Genomic DNA, 16,147 nt, shown 5'->3' with positions numbered 1-16,147 from the left:
TAATGTTTTGAGAGGAATTCAGTTTGTCCCATGGGCATAATTATCAAGCACTGGTCAAGAAGAATTTTGGTAGCAGAAATTTGCACGTCAAATTAGAGAGAAATTAATGAGTTTATTGTAAAGCAAGAGCATCTCTAGATATGATCATGCAGCTGTGTTATCTTAATTTATCTCTTGGGAGTTGGGTAAAAAGAAATGGCCTCATAGTTGCTTGTGTTAATTAAGAGTTCTTGATGGCTATAGTTCAGATAAAGATCTTTCAATTGGTGTAATGTAATTAAAACAAATTGATGTTTTAGTGTATGATTAAAACTAAATTAGTATTGTATAATATAATTAAAACTAATTGTATATGTGTTCATTGAAAAAAAAAAAATACATTTCAGTTTTTATATATTTGCAACAAATTGCAGTCATGACTTACTTAGAATTTCATAATCTAAAGAATAATTTATTTTTGATTTTTTATTAGACTGTAGCATTTCCATTAATTCATAAAATATGCAATAAACAATTTAAAGCTGCAGATGGATATTTGTTAAGTTCTAACACAGCCAGTTAAGAATTACATGATGTATTATTTGTTATAATTAATCCCTGAAATTAATCCTGTAAGTCTCTTAGAGATGTATGTACAATATTTTAAATTTGATAAGAAATGGAAATTAGATCATTGAAATCTGCATGTGTCACTCTGTTAAACAAGGTTACCTGATTTTCTTGCACCCCAACCAATTTATGATTATTGAACAATATTTGACGGGCATATCAAGCTGTGGCAGGGCACTTTATTGACAGAGTTATGCCCCTTGGACTTGGAAAAATTTCAATTATTTGCAGTTTCCATTCATTTTCTTTGCAACAGTTGTACATACTGAAAGTTTACTGATATTTTACATGAATATCTAAGTCAAGTTTTGTTTTGGGTACCCCACAAGATTTGTACATTCTCTGACTTTTTCACAAAAGAGCGCACTAAGAACTATAACTCTTCAATAGTGGAAATAGAACGTATTGCACCAATTTTGACAGAGTTATGTCCCTTGGACTTAGAAAAATTCCAGTTATTTGCAGTTTTCGTTCATTTTCTTTGTAGAGATTGCACATACTGAGATGAAATTTGGTACACAGATTTCTCAATTAAATGTCTTTGTCAAGTTTTGTTTTTGGTACAATCGCACCATTTTTGACAGAGTTATGCCCTTTTGGACTTAGAAAAATTTCAATTTAGGGGGAGGGGGGCATAAGTGTTTTACAAACATCTCTTGTTTACAATATGGATTATCTAGATATTAATGAATGACATTATATATGATATCTTCCATCTTGTATTACAGGAGGCCTAGATATCATAGTTGCTACTCCAGGCCGGTTGTTAGATATTCTGAGAGAACAGTCCATGTTGTTAGAGGACGTGTCATACTTAGTGCTGGACGAGGCAGACAGAATGTTGGACATGGGCTTCGAACCTCAGATTAGGAGCGTTATGAAATATCTTAGTGTAAGACAGAGAAGAACTTATCAGATTACTAAAAGTACTGTAGATCACTTTATTTTGCGACACCTTATTTTTGAAATTATTATCTCTTTATTATCGAGAAAAAAATTCCATGAATTGTGTCTATTGTTTTACATAATCTTAAGAAAAAATAATAAACAAGAGAATGAAATTTTTTAGGGCACACATTGTATCGCTTAATTACGCAAAAAATTAAGTCCTCATGAATTAAAAGTAATTTGCAGTATTCTTCCATCTAGTAAATGTTTTATTAAGACTTTAAATAGCATTTTTGATGGTATTTTGGAGAGAATTATTATGAATTCAATACTATACCTGAGTCCTCTTAAGTTATCTGTAAATTTACATAAATTTGAGCATGTTTAGACCCAGAACCTCTATTTTTACAGCCATTCAGACAAACAACAATGTGGAGTGCCACTTGGCCTGTAGAAGTCAAAAATCTGGCCCAGGACTTCATGTCTAATAATGTCCAAGTTCGTTTGGGACACTATGACTTGACCATTAATAAGAATATCAATCAAAAGCTGATCTTGGTTGATGATGAAAATGATAAACTATACAAGTAAGATTCTCCTTTGATTTTGAAACTATTTTTAAGCTAAGAATCCTTTTCAAATTAAACTGTTAGGTTTAGCAGTACATGTGCATGTATAAGTAATGTGTGGATAATATTTTAGATTTGTGGATGAAATGAAGCAAGTTTTAAGTGAGCCAAACTCCAAGGTTCTGATCTTCACCAACACCAAGGCAAAGGCTGATAATCTGGCATTTAAGTTGCACAAAGCTCTCAAGTAAGTGAAATCAAAGTTATGGAAATAACCTTATATTCAGTGTCTACAGAGCTCTCAGGCAAAGGTGATCAACTGAAGGAGGCTAAAATTCAGGTAGATAATCTGATATTGTAGCTCAGGTAGGAGAAGATACCAGTTAAAAAAAGTATGTGATTATAAATTAATGACCCTCTATATACTGTTCGCCTAGGAGTTTCAATTTTCTTGTTCTTTTAACCAGTAAGAGTGATTTGTTTATTGATTTAAAATTGAGTGAATTATAGTTTATGGACAATGGTTTCTTTTCAAAGTTCCTGGGGGAAGCAGATGCCCTATGCTTAAAACCTTACAATCAATTTATTATTGTCACCCCCCCCCCCCCCCCCAAAAAAAAAGAATTTTTGTATACAGAGGATCTTTAGGAAACCAATGCATTTGATTATAAAGACTGGAATGGTGTTTGATTGTGATGTCCTGTTACAGGAAGAAGATAGTGGCTATACATGGAGATATTGGTCAGTTTAGTAGAGACAGGGCTCTGAAAGGTAGGTACTAGATGTACAGGGCCTTGATGTTGACCCCATGATCTCTTATGGAAATGAAAGGATGAAGCACTTATCTCGCATAATAATTTTTTGTCGGTATTCAGATTTCAGGCTGGGAATGGTACCAATCTTAGTGGCAACTGATGTAGCAGCAAGAGGAATAGGTATGGGTGTATATTCAGTTTTATAATTCCTGCAGTGTGTAAAAATAAAGTAAAAATAACAGTTTCAAGCACATGTGGTTAAAATGTCACTCAGATAAAGGTATAAACAAACATTTATAGCAATCATATTTTTCAACAGATTCTATGCATTAATTATATCCATAAATAGAAGAATGGTCAGAAGAATGAGCTCCTTGTTTATTTTTAGCATTTGTCCGTTGATCGTTGTAGACTTCTATTTAGGGAACAGACCTGTTCATTATTGTTCATGAATAGGGATTCAGGGATTTCTTAATAGATTTTGTTCACTCTTGTGTGAACCTCTTTTAAATTGGTCTATTGATTCTTTCAGATGTTACAGACATTACACATGTAGTGAACTTTGATTTTCCACGAGACTTGACGGATTATGTCCACAGAGTTGGACGTACCGGACGAGCGGGAAGGAAAGGCGAATCTATCTCCTTCTTCTGTCTGTTAGAACAGCCTAATATAGTGAACAAACTTGTCAAAATACTTAAAGAGAGTGGTCAAGATATCCCTGAAGAGTTAATGGAAGGTACTTTGTTTGCTTTTAGTAAAGTTAAAAAGTCAAACTGGTTTTATATAGTATGTGGTTTTAAAATAGAGTTGATCTCTGGAAAACCCAAAGCCTATAAATCTTTTTTCATTTCAGCTGCTCAAGCAAGCAGGTATTCCAGGAACTACGAATCTAATAGAAGGTACGGCAGTAGACCTGGAGGAGGTCGATACGGTGACAGTCGATATGGAGGAGGTCGATACGGTGACAGTAGATATGGAGGCAGGGGGCAGGGCAGTAGTCGATACGGCAGTAGAAATGACAGATCTAGTTACCAGAGGGACAACAGATGGGCAGATTATGATGATTGATATCAGATGTAATTAGGATAACAAATTAAGGAGGTAAAGTTAACTCCTCCTGGGTGTTCTCTTTTATTGTTCTCAAATTCAACCCTCGGGGGCAATGCTTTGAAGAATCTAAAAATCTACACAACCTTATGAAACTTCCACATAATTTTCAGCTTTTGATGCCCAGTGATTCTTGAGAAGCAGATTTTTAAATATTTTTCCTGTATATTTCAATGTAGAGCTTTGATTTTCTATTGTGGTCCCAACCTATCCCCAGAGGCCATGATTTGAACAATTTAAAATTTACACTAACCTGGGAAGTTTCCACTTAAGGTTCAGCTTTTCTGGCCCAGTGGTTCTGGAGGAAATTTTGTAATGACCCTATCCTATTTTCGTCTTTTCTTGATTATCTCCTCTTGTGAAGGGGCTTTGCCCTTGCATTTTAACTTCCCTTCATCTTAGGGTGCTATGTTCCAAGTTAAGTTAAAATTGGCTTTGTGGTTTGGAGAAGAAGTTGAAAATGTGAAAAGAATACAGGCAGAAAAAGGACGATGGGTAGTCAGAAAAGCTCACTTGAGCTTTCAGATGAGGTGAACTAAAATATTATATAATAGAGAGGCATTTTATTCTGGACCACTTGATCAGGTTTTAGTTACATATGATTAGGGCTCTTTTAATTTGTATTCTTCTGACAGAAGGTATTTCCCTTTGCTATTCATCTGTGAATATACATCACTGCAAAAAGATGTTATTGAATAGTCAGTAGGGCATGAGAGTTATACAAAAATTGACCTTGACTTTTACTATTTATTTCACATTCACCTTGGCTTCAAAAAATTGTCTTCTTTCCTTTTTTCAGATTTTGAGGCCCAATTCTTTACCTTATTAGACAATTAAAGGATGTGGACTCAGCATTCAATGCATGGCTTTCCATGATCAGGTTACAAGGCTCACTGCCATCTATGAGTGATGTCATTCAAATCTGGATCTTGCTATTATGTGCATTGTCATCAAGATACATTCCATTGAATGCCAGATGTGTTGTGAATGTTTGTCACTACCACTCTAGATGAAAAGATTCACCATTACAAATGTCATACATAAGCAGGCCAGGATGAAAATACATGTACAGCTGTCAGATCTGATCTACCATTTAGTATGTCAGAATGTAATTTCTGTGATATATATTATTTAATTCCATTTATTTGAAAAATTTAAATCAATATAGCAACAATTATCTTGATTTACTGTATAAAAATTATGTAAATTATGAAACATTTGCTTTTACATTGAAAGTTTCCCATTACTGATTATTTGTTTTTATGCAAGATATATTGATAGCCTTTGATCATTATAATTTTTATACACTATTTGACTGTATAACATGCAGCTAAAATCATTGTCTTAAATAAAATGTACTTGAAACAACCATCATTTCTTTCTTTAGTGAATGTATGACAGACTAGGTAGAAACAACATCAGCACCTGCATTTCACCACAGGACCTGCTGTGAGACCCATTTTGCTTATAAAAATACAATTTAACACAAAAACAGTCTGGTCAATGTGAAGTTAAAACAAAAGCTACATTATAGTTACTGCCCAAAGAATATTCTGCAGTGAAAGAATATTTTAATTTACGTTTTCCCTGTAATTTTTTTTTTTTTTAGAAAATTTACAGTAACATTGTGAAGTAGGTCAAGTTAAGGATAGTAGATCAGTCCCTCTACCAGATACCTTGCCTAGCTCTTTAGGCATGTTCTCAAGTGAAATTATTTCATGTTCAATTGAGAATATAACCTGCAAGTCAGTGGCATTGCTATGAGCACTAATATGGCCTCTTCTTTTGCAGATAAATGTATTTTTATGTATGGCTAGAACACATGAGATGCAGATTACTGATATGGCCCTTTTAGATGGTTATTTAAGGAATGAAGCTTATTTCAACTTATGTTATCCGATATAACATAACTTGAGGCAGTTTACGCTTTATAAACCGCGATATAATTTAATTGCAGGGTAAACAATAGGACAATATTTCCTTGGGAAAAAGGTTTAAAACTGAGCTTTATTTTAAAATTAACGTCAAGCGGAGTAATACGTTTTTGACGTAACTCATTGTGACGTAGGCAAGTTATGTTATACAAAATGGATAAAACCGTTTAACCAATCAAATGACGTGTTACAACTAATATTAAATTATTTTTAATTGAAAACAAAGAAATGAAGTATGTGAGAGCTACAGCAGTCTCAAAACATTTCTTTCTCATCATTGCGGACATTCTTGAGCTTATTAAAGAATTGTCCATTCTATCACGATGTGTAGGTCTTTTAGTTTCTAAACTTTATTTTTCAAGAGTAAAAATTTCTTCTTGAAATTTATTCGTTATTGGCCATTTGAATTGATGGTGATGTCTCTATCAAATAGACGCAACACAGAATATACAGGCAATACATTATACATAGTAAAACCAACAACAATACAAAATATACTGTGTTCTTGATTTTCTTGTGTTATCAAGTATTGCCTGATAGAGGTAGTAAAGCGTGCTTTTAAAACTGCTTAGGTCTTACCTTAACAAGAAACTAAAAATTTTACAAATGAAACCATGACTGTTCAGATCAGAAAGCTATGAACTAATAGTCATCTTTCTATACAAACCAACCACAATCAACTGACATTTACAATATTTTATTTCCCTTTAGACACTGAACATTAATGACATTTGACACTGAATGTATTAAATAATGTCACTGTATTATAACATAGTTTGCTGTCACTTTGTATTAATGCGTTGTTCACTGCCACTATTCTGTCAGCAGTGTTAAGAGGAAGTCTTTCCAGCTCCTGAACTAACTAATTTCAAATTTCTGGTTATCTGGCAACAAAAACAAATTAAACAACATGAAAAATTACAGCTTCAAGTATTGCTAAATGTACTTTATAGAAGAGCATTTCACTTAAAGAAACTGAAATGAAAGTATTAATGCACAGTTTGATCCTTCAGCTGAGGTGAGCTAATTTAAAGTAGTCCAATGTAAAACGTTAGTCTCCGTTTGGTCCAGTTGTTCTCAAAATGAAGTTGAAAACGTAGTAAGTTTAATTCACACAGACAGACAGACAAATGGATGCTGGAGAAAAGTTGATCAGAAAAATTCAAAGTTTTCAGCTCAGGTGAGTTTAAACTATCAAATTTTAGCGAAAGATTACAAATAGACAACATACAAAGTTTCTGAGCCAAAGGTTAGCCTTTGAATTAAAGTAAATAATGCTCACCTCTTCAAATTTATGAATCTGTCTAATGAAGAAATCTCCATATCTTCTTGCAACTTTTGTATCAGCAATATGGATCATGTCCTAAATTCATCGAAAGAAATATAAATTGTTAACTTAATTAAAATAATTAACAACAAATTGTGTACAATTAAGAAGTTTCAACCTCTACTGTCAATAACCAAAATAAATACATATACTTGCAATTTTAAAACTAAATATTTACATTCAGTGTAATTTTCTTTATGAAATCCATTAGAAATCCACGACGTTCAAATCTCTATAACACACACGAAACCTTGTCACCGCGCGTTAGAATATACAGTAGGAACTATATGTATTTTCAATACTCTAGAATATCAAAATGTACATTATTTTGACTGAATTTAATTCAAAAACTATAACCCTGTTAAATTAACGTAAAAATACAACAAATGTGCGTTTATAATTAATTTGTCACTTTTTTCCCTCGCAATTTTCGTTTGCGTTATTAAACTTTGCAACGTCAAAAACGTCAAAAACGGCTGTTACGTCTATAAAGCACACCAGTTTTGCAGGGCGCTAAATTTACATTAAAGATTACCGAAATAAACAAATATGAAGAGAAAAAATTAGAGAATGTAAATATAAGCATTGAATTCATATTTTGGGATGTCTTCGGTCCTATTACACACTTGGCCGTGCCGACAAATTATAATAACGCAGTATTCAATTTGTTGGCACGGCCACTGTGTGTTATACTGACCTATGTTCAATGCTTAAATGAATATACTAGTTTTCGTATAAGCCAGAAAATGGACAAAATTATATCTCCTAAGTACAAAGTAATCTTCAGACTTGCCCACTGTGTATACTGACCTTGTCAATGTAGATTGCCCACTGTGTATACTGACCTTGTCAATGTAGATTGCCCACTGTGTATACTGACCTTGTCAATGTTGATTGCCCACTGTGTATACTGACCTTGTCAATGTAGATTGCCCACTGTGTATACTGACCTTGTCAATGTAGATTGCCCACTGTGTATACTGACCTTGTCAATGTAGATTGCCCACTGTGTATACTGACCTTGTCAATGTAGATTGCCCACTGTGTGTACTGACCTTGTCAATGTAGATTGCCCACTGTGTATACTGACCTTGTCAATGTAGATTGCCCACTGTGTATACTGACCTTGTCAATGTAGATTGCCCACTGTGTATACTGACCTTGTCAATGTAGATTGCCCACTGTGTATACTGACCTTGTCAATGTAGATTGCCCACTGTGTATACTGACCTTGTCAATGTTGATTGCCCACTGTGTGTACTGACCTTAACAATGTAGATTGCCCACTGTGTGTACTGACCTTGTCAATGTAGATTGCCCACTGTGTGTACTGACCTTGTCAATGTAGATTGCCCACTGTGTGTACTGACCTTGTCAATGTAGATTGCCCACTGTGTGTACTGACCTTGTCAATGTAGAAGTCCACTGTGTAAACTGACCTTGTCAATGTAGATTGCCCACTGTGTGTACTGACCTTGTCAATGTAGATTGCCCACTGTGTATACTGACCTTGTCAATGTAGAAGTCCACTGTGTAAACTGACCTTGTCAATGTAGATTGCCCACTGTGTGTACTGACCATGTCAATGTAGATTGCCCACTGTGTATAATGACCTTGTCAATATAGAAGTCCGCTGTGTATACTGACCTTGTCAATGTAGATTGCCCACTGTGTATAATGACCTTGTCAATATAGAAGTCCGCTGTGTATACTGACCTTGTCAATGCAGAAGTCCACTGTGTATACTGACCTTGTCAATATAGAAGTCCACTTTGTATACTGACCTTGTCAATGTAGAAGTCCGCTGTGTATACTGACCTTGTCAATGTAGAAGTCCACTTCTGAGGCCGACTGGAACTCCCCCTCCAAACCACTGGTTCCCTTCGTCCACACAACATTCTTCATTTTATGCTGAATTTAAGATGAACAAGAGCTTCAAATAATTTACACCATGTCCAAATGATTAGTGATATATACATATATAAGATGGCTCAGTTATCTAATATACTTATTACTGAAACATACCTTAAAGCACATCAGATGTGTTTTCAGTTCATCCTCACTCTAAAATAAAAAAAATCATTGAATCCTAATACATCTGTCAAAATGAATTTTTGTACTAAGATTTATTTTCTATTTAAATCTGAAATAAATAATTGTTGGAGCTTGACAAGCACATCTAAGGACTTGGGTACCACTAGACTTACCATGTCCATGAAGATGGCCAGCTTTGACAGGGGTAAGGTGGTGTAGAGCTTCAGGTAACTACAACAAAATGACTCGGGTAAATCAAGTACTTAATTAAAATAACACTGAGAGATGATCACCAAGCCATAGCCCTGCAGAAAGAGTGTTCAAATGAAACGAGGAATATGTAGGATAGAATAGAAACGGGATATAACAAACCACTTGTGATATTGGATTACTTTGAAGAAAAAATAACTTCAGTTATATTGGAAAGCTTATTCTTCATATTAAAATGATGTCTTTGAGTACAATTATGAATTCTGATGAATACAGTGACAGATTTACCTCCTGATGGTGGGGAGTACTATCTGCTGAGACACCTCCTCTATAAACACCTTCAACTGAAGCAGGAAGGGCTCCTGGAAAAATACGAAGGCATGTTAAACACTGAAAGTGAGAATAACTATAATTTGCTAATATTGTGTAAAATATCACTCTCAGAGCACAAGAACCATAACTGGAGGATTTATGTAGAGAACATATTTGCAGAATAAGAGCCTTGTTATACCTTATGGTTTATGGAGGCCACAGCATCATAGTTAGGTGGAACCGGGGACAGGAACTTAGGACAGGCAAAAGAGAAGTTATTCTGAAACTCCTCAATGTCTCTGAAATTTTGAACCATCATACACTTCATTTACTCAGAATATATATGAATCAAGGGACATATTAAAGGAAAAATTACAACCTGACTGTTAACTTTATTCACACACACACAAAAAAAAAGTTTGAGTGGACTGGACAGTTTCTCAAACTTTCCTACCCTTTCTGCATTCTGAGCATCTTGTCCTGGAACTTCTCTCTGAGCTGGGAGTGGACACTCTCGTCGATTCTCATCGGATGTAGAACAAGACAGATAGCCAGAAGAGTGTACATCTTATCATTCATCTTAGTGATCTATAGAGGCAGAAAGTTCAACCTGTACTACCTCATAGATTTGTATTATTACTTCAAATATTGATCTTTACTGTCACTTTTTTTATTACAAAAAGCATCACTTATAGTTCTAAGTCACAAAGTATACTGAGAATATTAAATACTTTGACAAACTTTGTGTTACTCTAAAAATTGACTTTAATATTAAATTACTAATAATCAAGTATCTGTTAAATTTTCACCTGGTCATACATCTGCACCCTGGCTTGAAACATCTGTTTTGTTCTCTGGATATACAACAAAACATTGGAGAATGTTCGAATGGCATCCTGGTATCTTCTCATCATTAGGTAAGCAAAACCCACATAGTAAAATGTGGTGATCTGGCAGGCAGGCACTCGGGAATACATGCTCTGTAATATTTAAAATGTGCTGCTTTAAATCTTCATCACAAAAACAAACATTACTTTTTAACCTTGACATATCCTTATTTAATTCATTTTTCTATTTACCAATCAATACAAAGAACAATTCATATTTTTTTGTTTCCTTTTTCTTTTTAAAAATAAATATGGCTTACTTTCTTGTTGAAGTCAATACACTCCAGAATCTTGAGAGCCTGGTAGTAGTCGCCCAGGAGGGAGTGAAGCCTGAGGAGTCCTACTAGACTGAAGTACCCCAGCATCTTATACAGACTGTGTTGTCCAAACTCCCCCGCTACACTGTCAGGGTCACCTGGAATCAGGTCAAGTGGACGATTTAACAAAAGTACTGTATAGTACAGATATATACTTAAAATATTTAAGTAAATCGCTCAACAAGGAGTATAGAAAAACTTAAAAGTATGGCCAGTAAACTATGTACATTATGTGTAATTTGGGTTGGAAATCTAGTCATCTTTTTTGTATGTGAATAAAATCAACCAAAAAAGAAATGTTTTGTTTCATAAACTCTGACCCAACCAATAAAAAATTGTACCAATTTACAACTCAACAATATTTTCCCCAATAATTTAAATTTATTTGAGAGGGGTGTGTAAATTGAGATTGTTCATTTCACTTTTAAAGTCAATTAGTCATTTTTCTGTAATGCTCTGGAATGCATTATAAATTTTTTTTTTTTAACAGTTTATACCACATATACATTTTACAGCTAGTTTTAATGAAGGCCTTACCTCCCATGGAGTAGACTTCCAGCTGTTTGTTGATGTTGGACTTGTCCACCAGGGAGTGGAGCACATTGAGGACACTGTGGACATTCCAGATCTAAAACATACACAGGCTTAGTTAAAGTAATTCCACCCTCCTATGATGTCATAGGTTTTTGCAAAAACTGTAATTAGTTTAAATTCATACTTAATAGAACAATATCTCTTGGAACAATGCTTTACAATAGGTGTAATGATAAATATTGTTAAGTTAAAGATTTTTAAAAATGCATATTTTCTACATTTAATCAATTATTCAATCTTCAAAAAATGTTGACAAGGGCAATAACCCCTTCGTAGGTCTCTTCATTCAGGCATTTGCTTTATTGTAAAATAGTTTCCCTGATATTCACAATTCAAAAGTATCTTTTAAGTAGGAAGTATTTAGGAACACTCAGCATCAGAATTATACATTTTAACAAGTTTTTACATATTTTTCATAATACTGTTTACAAAAAATGTGCGATTTTTTTGGTGACATACACTTCTCTATATTTATGTTTCGCATCTTAAATAATATGGTGACCTATACATTTTTTGCAATATTAATTGGAAAGTTTAAAGTATATCATATGAAAATAAATATAGTTTTTGTACTTTGAACCTATAAAATTGTGATGGTGGAATCACCTTAATTATAGAAATCTGAAATTGCATACACACCATGACATTTAATCACAATTACCTGACACAGGTGTAATAACCCTGATTTCTATTTACACTAACCTTGGGGTTGGCTCTCAGGAAACTGATCTCTTCCTCTGACTTCTTGTTCACTTTACATCTATAGATGCTGAAGCACTGGAACTGTCAACAAATAAAAACAAACATTCTTATGTACTGATATGATACATGTAACAGTTTAGTAGAAACTCGCTGGAACTGTCAACAAATCAAAACAAACATTCTTATGTACTGATATGATACATGTAACAGTTTAGTAGAAACTCGCTGGAACTGTCAACAAATCAAAACAAACACTCTAAAGTACTGAAGTGATAACAATTTAGTTGAAACTCAATGGAACTGTAAATAAAACAGAGGACTACACCCATATAAACTATACTGTTTGAATTATTTACACTTTTTAAAAAAAAACATTCCATTAGAATTAGACTTACCTGATAGATAAACTCATCAATGATGTCCCACAGCCACTGATTGGGCAGCTCTAAATGTACAGGGCCATCAGCATCTACAAAGCAGAATATATATATATATCCTGTATTGATGGAATATATTTGACATCCATTATCTACCACAATTCAGACTGGAAGAATTAAGAGCTACAATTGTCACAGAAACAAGAATATTCATAAAACACATGCCATTTAATATTTGTTTGTAAGTGTCATGCCTGTCACAGACAGAATGACAGACAGGGAATAGACAAAGTGACCCCCCACCCCAGTCCTATGACCATCCTTACAGTGCAGGCAATGCAATAAAACTTACTGAGGATGTAGTTGAAGAGATTACAGTAATTGTAATAAGATTCAAATCTCTGCTCCAGGGTTGGTCCATTCTGTAGAAATCAAGTATGAAAAAAAATTATTCAAGTACCATTAAAATGTGTATCCAAATTGAATTCCATAAAAAAGTCACTAGGACAAAATGAAATATGAATGTTTCATAAAATCAAATCCTACCTGAACCCGAGCATAAATGTGCCTGTAGAAAAGCTCCTTGTACAAGATCAGAAACAAATGGTCTGGAATCAGGGAGTTAAAAATATTTAGAAAATATGCATATGTTGTATTCAAAATTAAATTATTAAACTGTGTACTATGATAGCAAGCATTACAAACTTTGTTTCATCCATTAATAATGTCACCTACCATTCTGAACGATTGGGGCAACTACTTCTGCCTCTGGCCAAGGAGAAGTCTTGAAAAATCTCTCTGTCAACTTGTTGAACCTTAATAAACAAAAATAGAATACATGAACGCTTTTGTAATCTTTTATGACTACTTAGTTTCCGACACAAATTTTTCTAGAAATATATTTTATTTCAATATATTTTATTTTACCGAAAAACAAGCACTTAAAACATGTGAAATAAATATGTACTGCTCTAACTCTTACCCATTTTCATAAGCATTTTGAATTTCATAAACATTCTGTTCGGTGATGCTCTTTTGGAAGTAAGTAAGAAAGCTTTTGATGATATCTGGTACAATGTACGTAGACTGCTGGTACTGGCGCTCGTACTCAATGTCCTGACGGGGATCACCTGACAAGTAATTAGTGAATTCAAAAGTGACAAATTACTTTTATTTAAAGAAATGAAAGGATAAAACATTTTGGCTAGGACATGGGATTCATTCATGTCCCTCCTATCTGCCTTAAAGAACAGGTGTAAAAGTAATTGTATCTCTTCAATTTAAGGCTTTAAATATAACTGGGGTCATGTCATGGGGTGCCATTTTATGACTGTGTCAGATCGAAATCTGTGGCTGCAGATTTCACAGCTGGAAAAGTAAAATATTGGAAATACGTCTATAAAAGCTTCTTCTAATGCATTAGTTCACGTCTTCACTTAAAATTTATTGAAAACCCTCACTGCATAATTAATTTTGATGGAAATAATTTGTATCAGCTGAATCATATACATAGTTTTCGATGGGCCTTAATTTAGCAAAAGTTACTCCCGTTGGCCGCCATATTGGAGGTCGACTCGGTGAGTTTTCCTCTTTGTCTTATTAAGTTTAAGAAAATATAGCAGAAATATTCGGTGGAAAATCTTTGATAAATGATTTTTTTTTAATAAAGGAGGCTTCCAAAAATTTATATACTTCAGAAAAATAATAATTCCTAATTCAAAATCGCAAAAATAAAAATCTAAAATTGGTTGAACAATGAAAATCAGCCCTGTTCAGGCTTTGGTTTTGGACCTCCATGTATGGTGTCATGGGAAGTAACTCTTGCGCAAATTTAGGCCGGTTTGACGACTAATCTATTATCACTGATTACACTTAAAGCTTCCATCTACTTTTTCCTGTTCTTTAAATTTATGTTCATATATCAAAAATAAAAATAAGTGTAACTGATGCAATCAAAATTTGATAAACAATTTAATAAGACTGCAATAATCTGATCATACGTTATAATTTATAATATACCTGTGTGCATGTCATGTAAATCAACCGGTGGAGGGTACGCCGGATAGTACTAAAAATAAAAACATAAATGTATAGTAAGTAACATTCTTTCCACGTCGTTCAAGATACATGCCTTAATTCAATTTCATTTTTTACTGGTTATTTCATATAACAGAGTAAATTCAAACTAAATATTTGTTCCCAAACCAGATCATTCTGGAGAATCGAAAACTAAAAATACTATTAAAGTTTCATAGATAATGAAAGCACGATCACAAAGACACACATAAATATACTCTAAAGTCATTTGAAACTTACATCAGGTGGAAAATCTGCTTGATCGCCCCACATGGTCGATGTTGTGGCAGTAAAGAAAGGATTGTTTCCCTTTACAATTGGAATAACGAGCCCGATATTAATAAAAATCGTCTCTCTGAGCGACTCCAACAATTGAGAAAAATAAAATGAAAATAAAATAAATAAATAACTAATAAAGAAAACAAATTGATAAAAATAAAAAATGAAAAAAGACGTAATATTAGAAAGTATTCTGAAAAAAAACATTGAATAATTTCATTATTTGCTTGTTTTTTAATAACACTACAAAAATAAATAATAATTTGTCAAATTTCTGTGCAAAGTATATGAGGAGTTGCGCATTATGTTATCCTTTTTATTGACAGTTAAAAAGTGCCCTATAACGTTAATTTCCTGATTATGACACATACACATTGTGTCATAAATACCTGCAAAGTTATGTGTGAAGTTGCGCTGACAAACTGTTTATCTCTATATTCAAGGTATGGCCAAATGCCTAAGTTAAACAGTGCGGAAAAAAAAATAACAGACTGGACATGAAAAATGACACATTTTTTCTGCAAAGTTTGACAGTGACCTTTAAATTTGCACAAATGACTGATGGCACTGAAGGTCATGATACACCTTGTTGCGTGATAAAAAATTGAATAATTTCATTACTTACTTGTTTTTAAAATGTGAAGTATGGACCACCATTTCTTTTTATCCAAAAGTTATGACACACCCTTCATAAGAATCTTTGTGTGAAGGGAAACTCTGACACAAATTATACAGTTTGAAAAATTTTTTTCTGTCAGTGACTTTGAACTTGCACAAATTAAGGTCATGATACACCTTCAGATCACAGGCACGTAGCATGGATTTTGAAAGTGGGGAGGCCAGCCAGAGAAATTTTTTTTTTTACCCTCAAAAGTCATAAACAATTAATCTTTGTGTGTGTGTGTGTGTGTGGGGGGGGGGGGGGGGGGGGGGGGGGGGGTGGGTGGGGGGGGGGGGGGTAGATTTTCTAATGCAATTCCTTTCAATAGCCAATTTTTAAGCTTACAATACTATTATTTCCTTCATATTACTTTACTTTAGTATAAAGTGGGGGGGCCAACCAGCCTTTCAATGAACATTTTCAATATGTATTATTGACAAGGTATTTTCTATATACCCTTAAACTTTGCTTGAAGGGGGTATAAAAAGCCTTTCAATGAACATTTT

General features: G+C 33.8%; 2 protein-coding genes across 2 annotated transcripts in view; one reads left to right on the top strand and one right to left on the bottom strand.

Annotated features, from left to right (window-relative positions):
* LOC134255842 (uncharacterized) overlaps window positions 1–5,275 on the top strand; it is a 45,578-nt gene extending 40,303 nt beyond the window's left edge. The window contains exons 33-40 of the mRNA XM_062738392.1: window positions 1,338–1,501; window positions 1,909–2,084; window positions 2,200–2,313; window positions 2,776–2,837; window positions 2,942–3,001; window positions 3,354–3,560; window positions 3,678–3,925; window positions 4,731–5,275. Of these exons, the coding sequence (XP_062594376.1) occupies window positions 1,338–1,501; window positions 1,909–2,084; window positions 2,200–2,313; window positions 2,776–2,837; window positions 2,942–3,001; window positions 3,354–3,560; window positions 3,678–3,892 (998 nt within the window). The 3' untranslated portion in view covers window positions 3,893–3,925; window positions 4,731–5,275. The remainder of the gene's footprint in view (window positions 1–1,337; window positions 1,502–1,908; window positions 2,085–2,199; window positions 2,314–2,775; window positions 2,838–2,941; window positions 3,002–3,353; window positions 3,561–3,677; window positions 3,926–4,730) is intronic.
* A 1,271-nt stretch (window positions 5,276–6,546) lies between these two features.
* LOC134255898 (eukaryotic translation initiation factor 3 subunit L-like) lies at window positions 6,547–15,090 on the bottom strand. Its single transcript, XM_062738491.1, has 19 exons — window positions 14,942–15,090; window positions 14,645–14,693; window positions 13,608–13,755; window positions 13,361–13,440; window positions 13,172–13,233; window positions 12,978–13,047; window positions 12,644–12,717; window positions 12,249–12,329; window positions 11,490–11,580; window positions 10,896–11,050; window positions 10,558–10,728; window positions 10,203–10,336; window positions 9,948–10,047; window positions 9,725–9,798; window positions 9,400–9,457; window positions 9,218–9,256; window positions 9,011–9,103; window positions 7,148–7,228; window positions 6,547–6,749 (listed from the first exon to the last, which is right to left on the bottom strand). The coding sequence occupies exons 1-19, from the start codon at window positions 14,972–14,974 to the stop codon at window positions 6,696–6,698; spliced, it is 1,647 nt and encodes a 548-aa protein (XP_062594475.1). The 5' UTR covers window positions 14,975–15,090; the 3' UTR covers window positions 6,547–6,695.
* Between the last annotated feature and the right edge of the window lie 1,057 nt (window positions 15,091–16,147).

The sequence above is a fragment of the Saccostrea cucullata genome, unplaced genomic scaffold (assembly GCF_032062105.1).
Source record: "Saccostrea cucullata isolate Sc308-1 unplaced genomic scaffold, CSIRO_AGI_Scuc_v1 ctg78, whole genome shotgun sequence".
NCBI classification, from domain to species: domain Eukaryota; kingdom Metazoa; phylum Mollusca; class Bivalvia; order Ostreida; family Ostreidae; genus Saccostrea; species Saccostrea cuccullata.
This window is presented reverse-complemented; position numbering and strand designations above follow the sequence as displayed.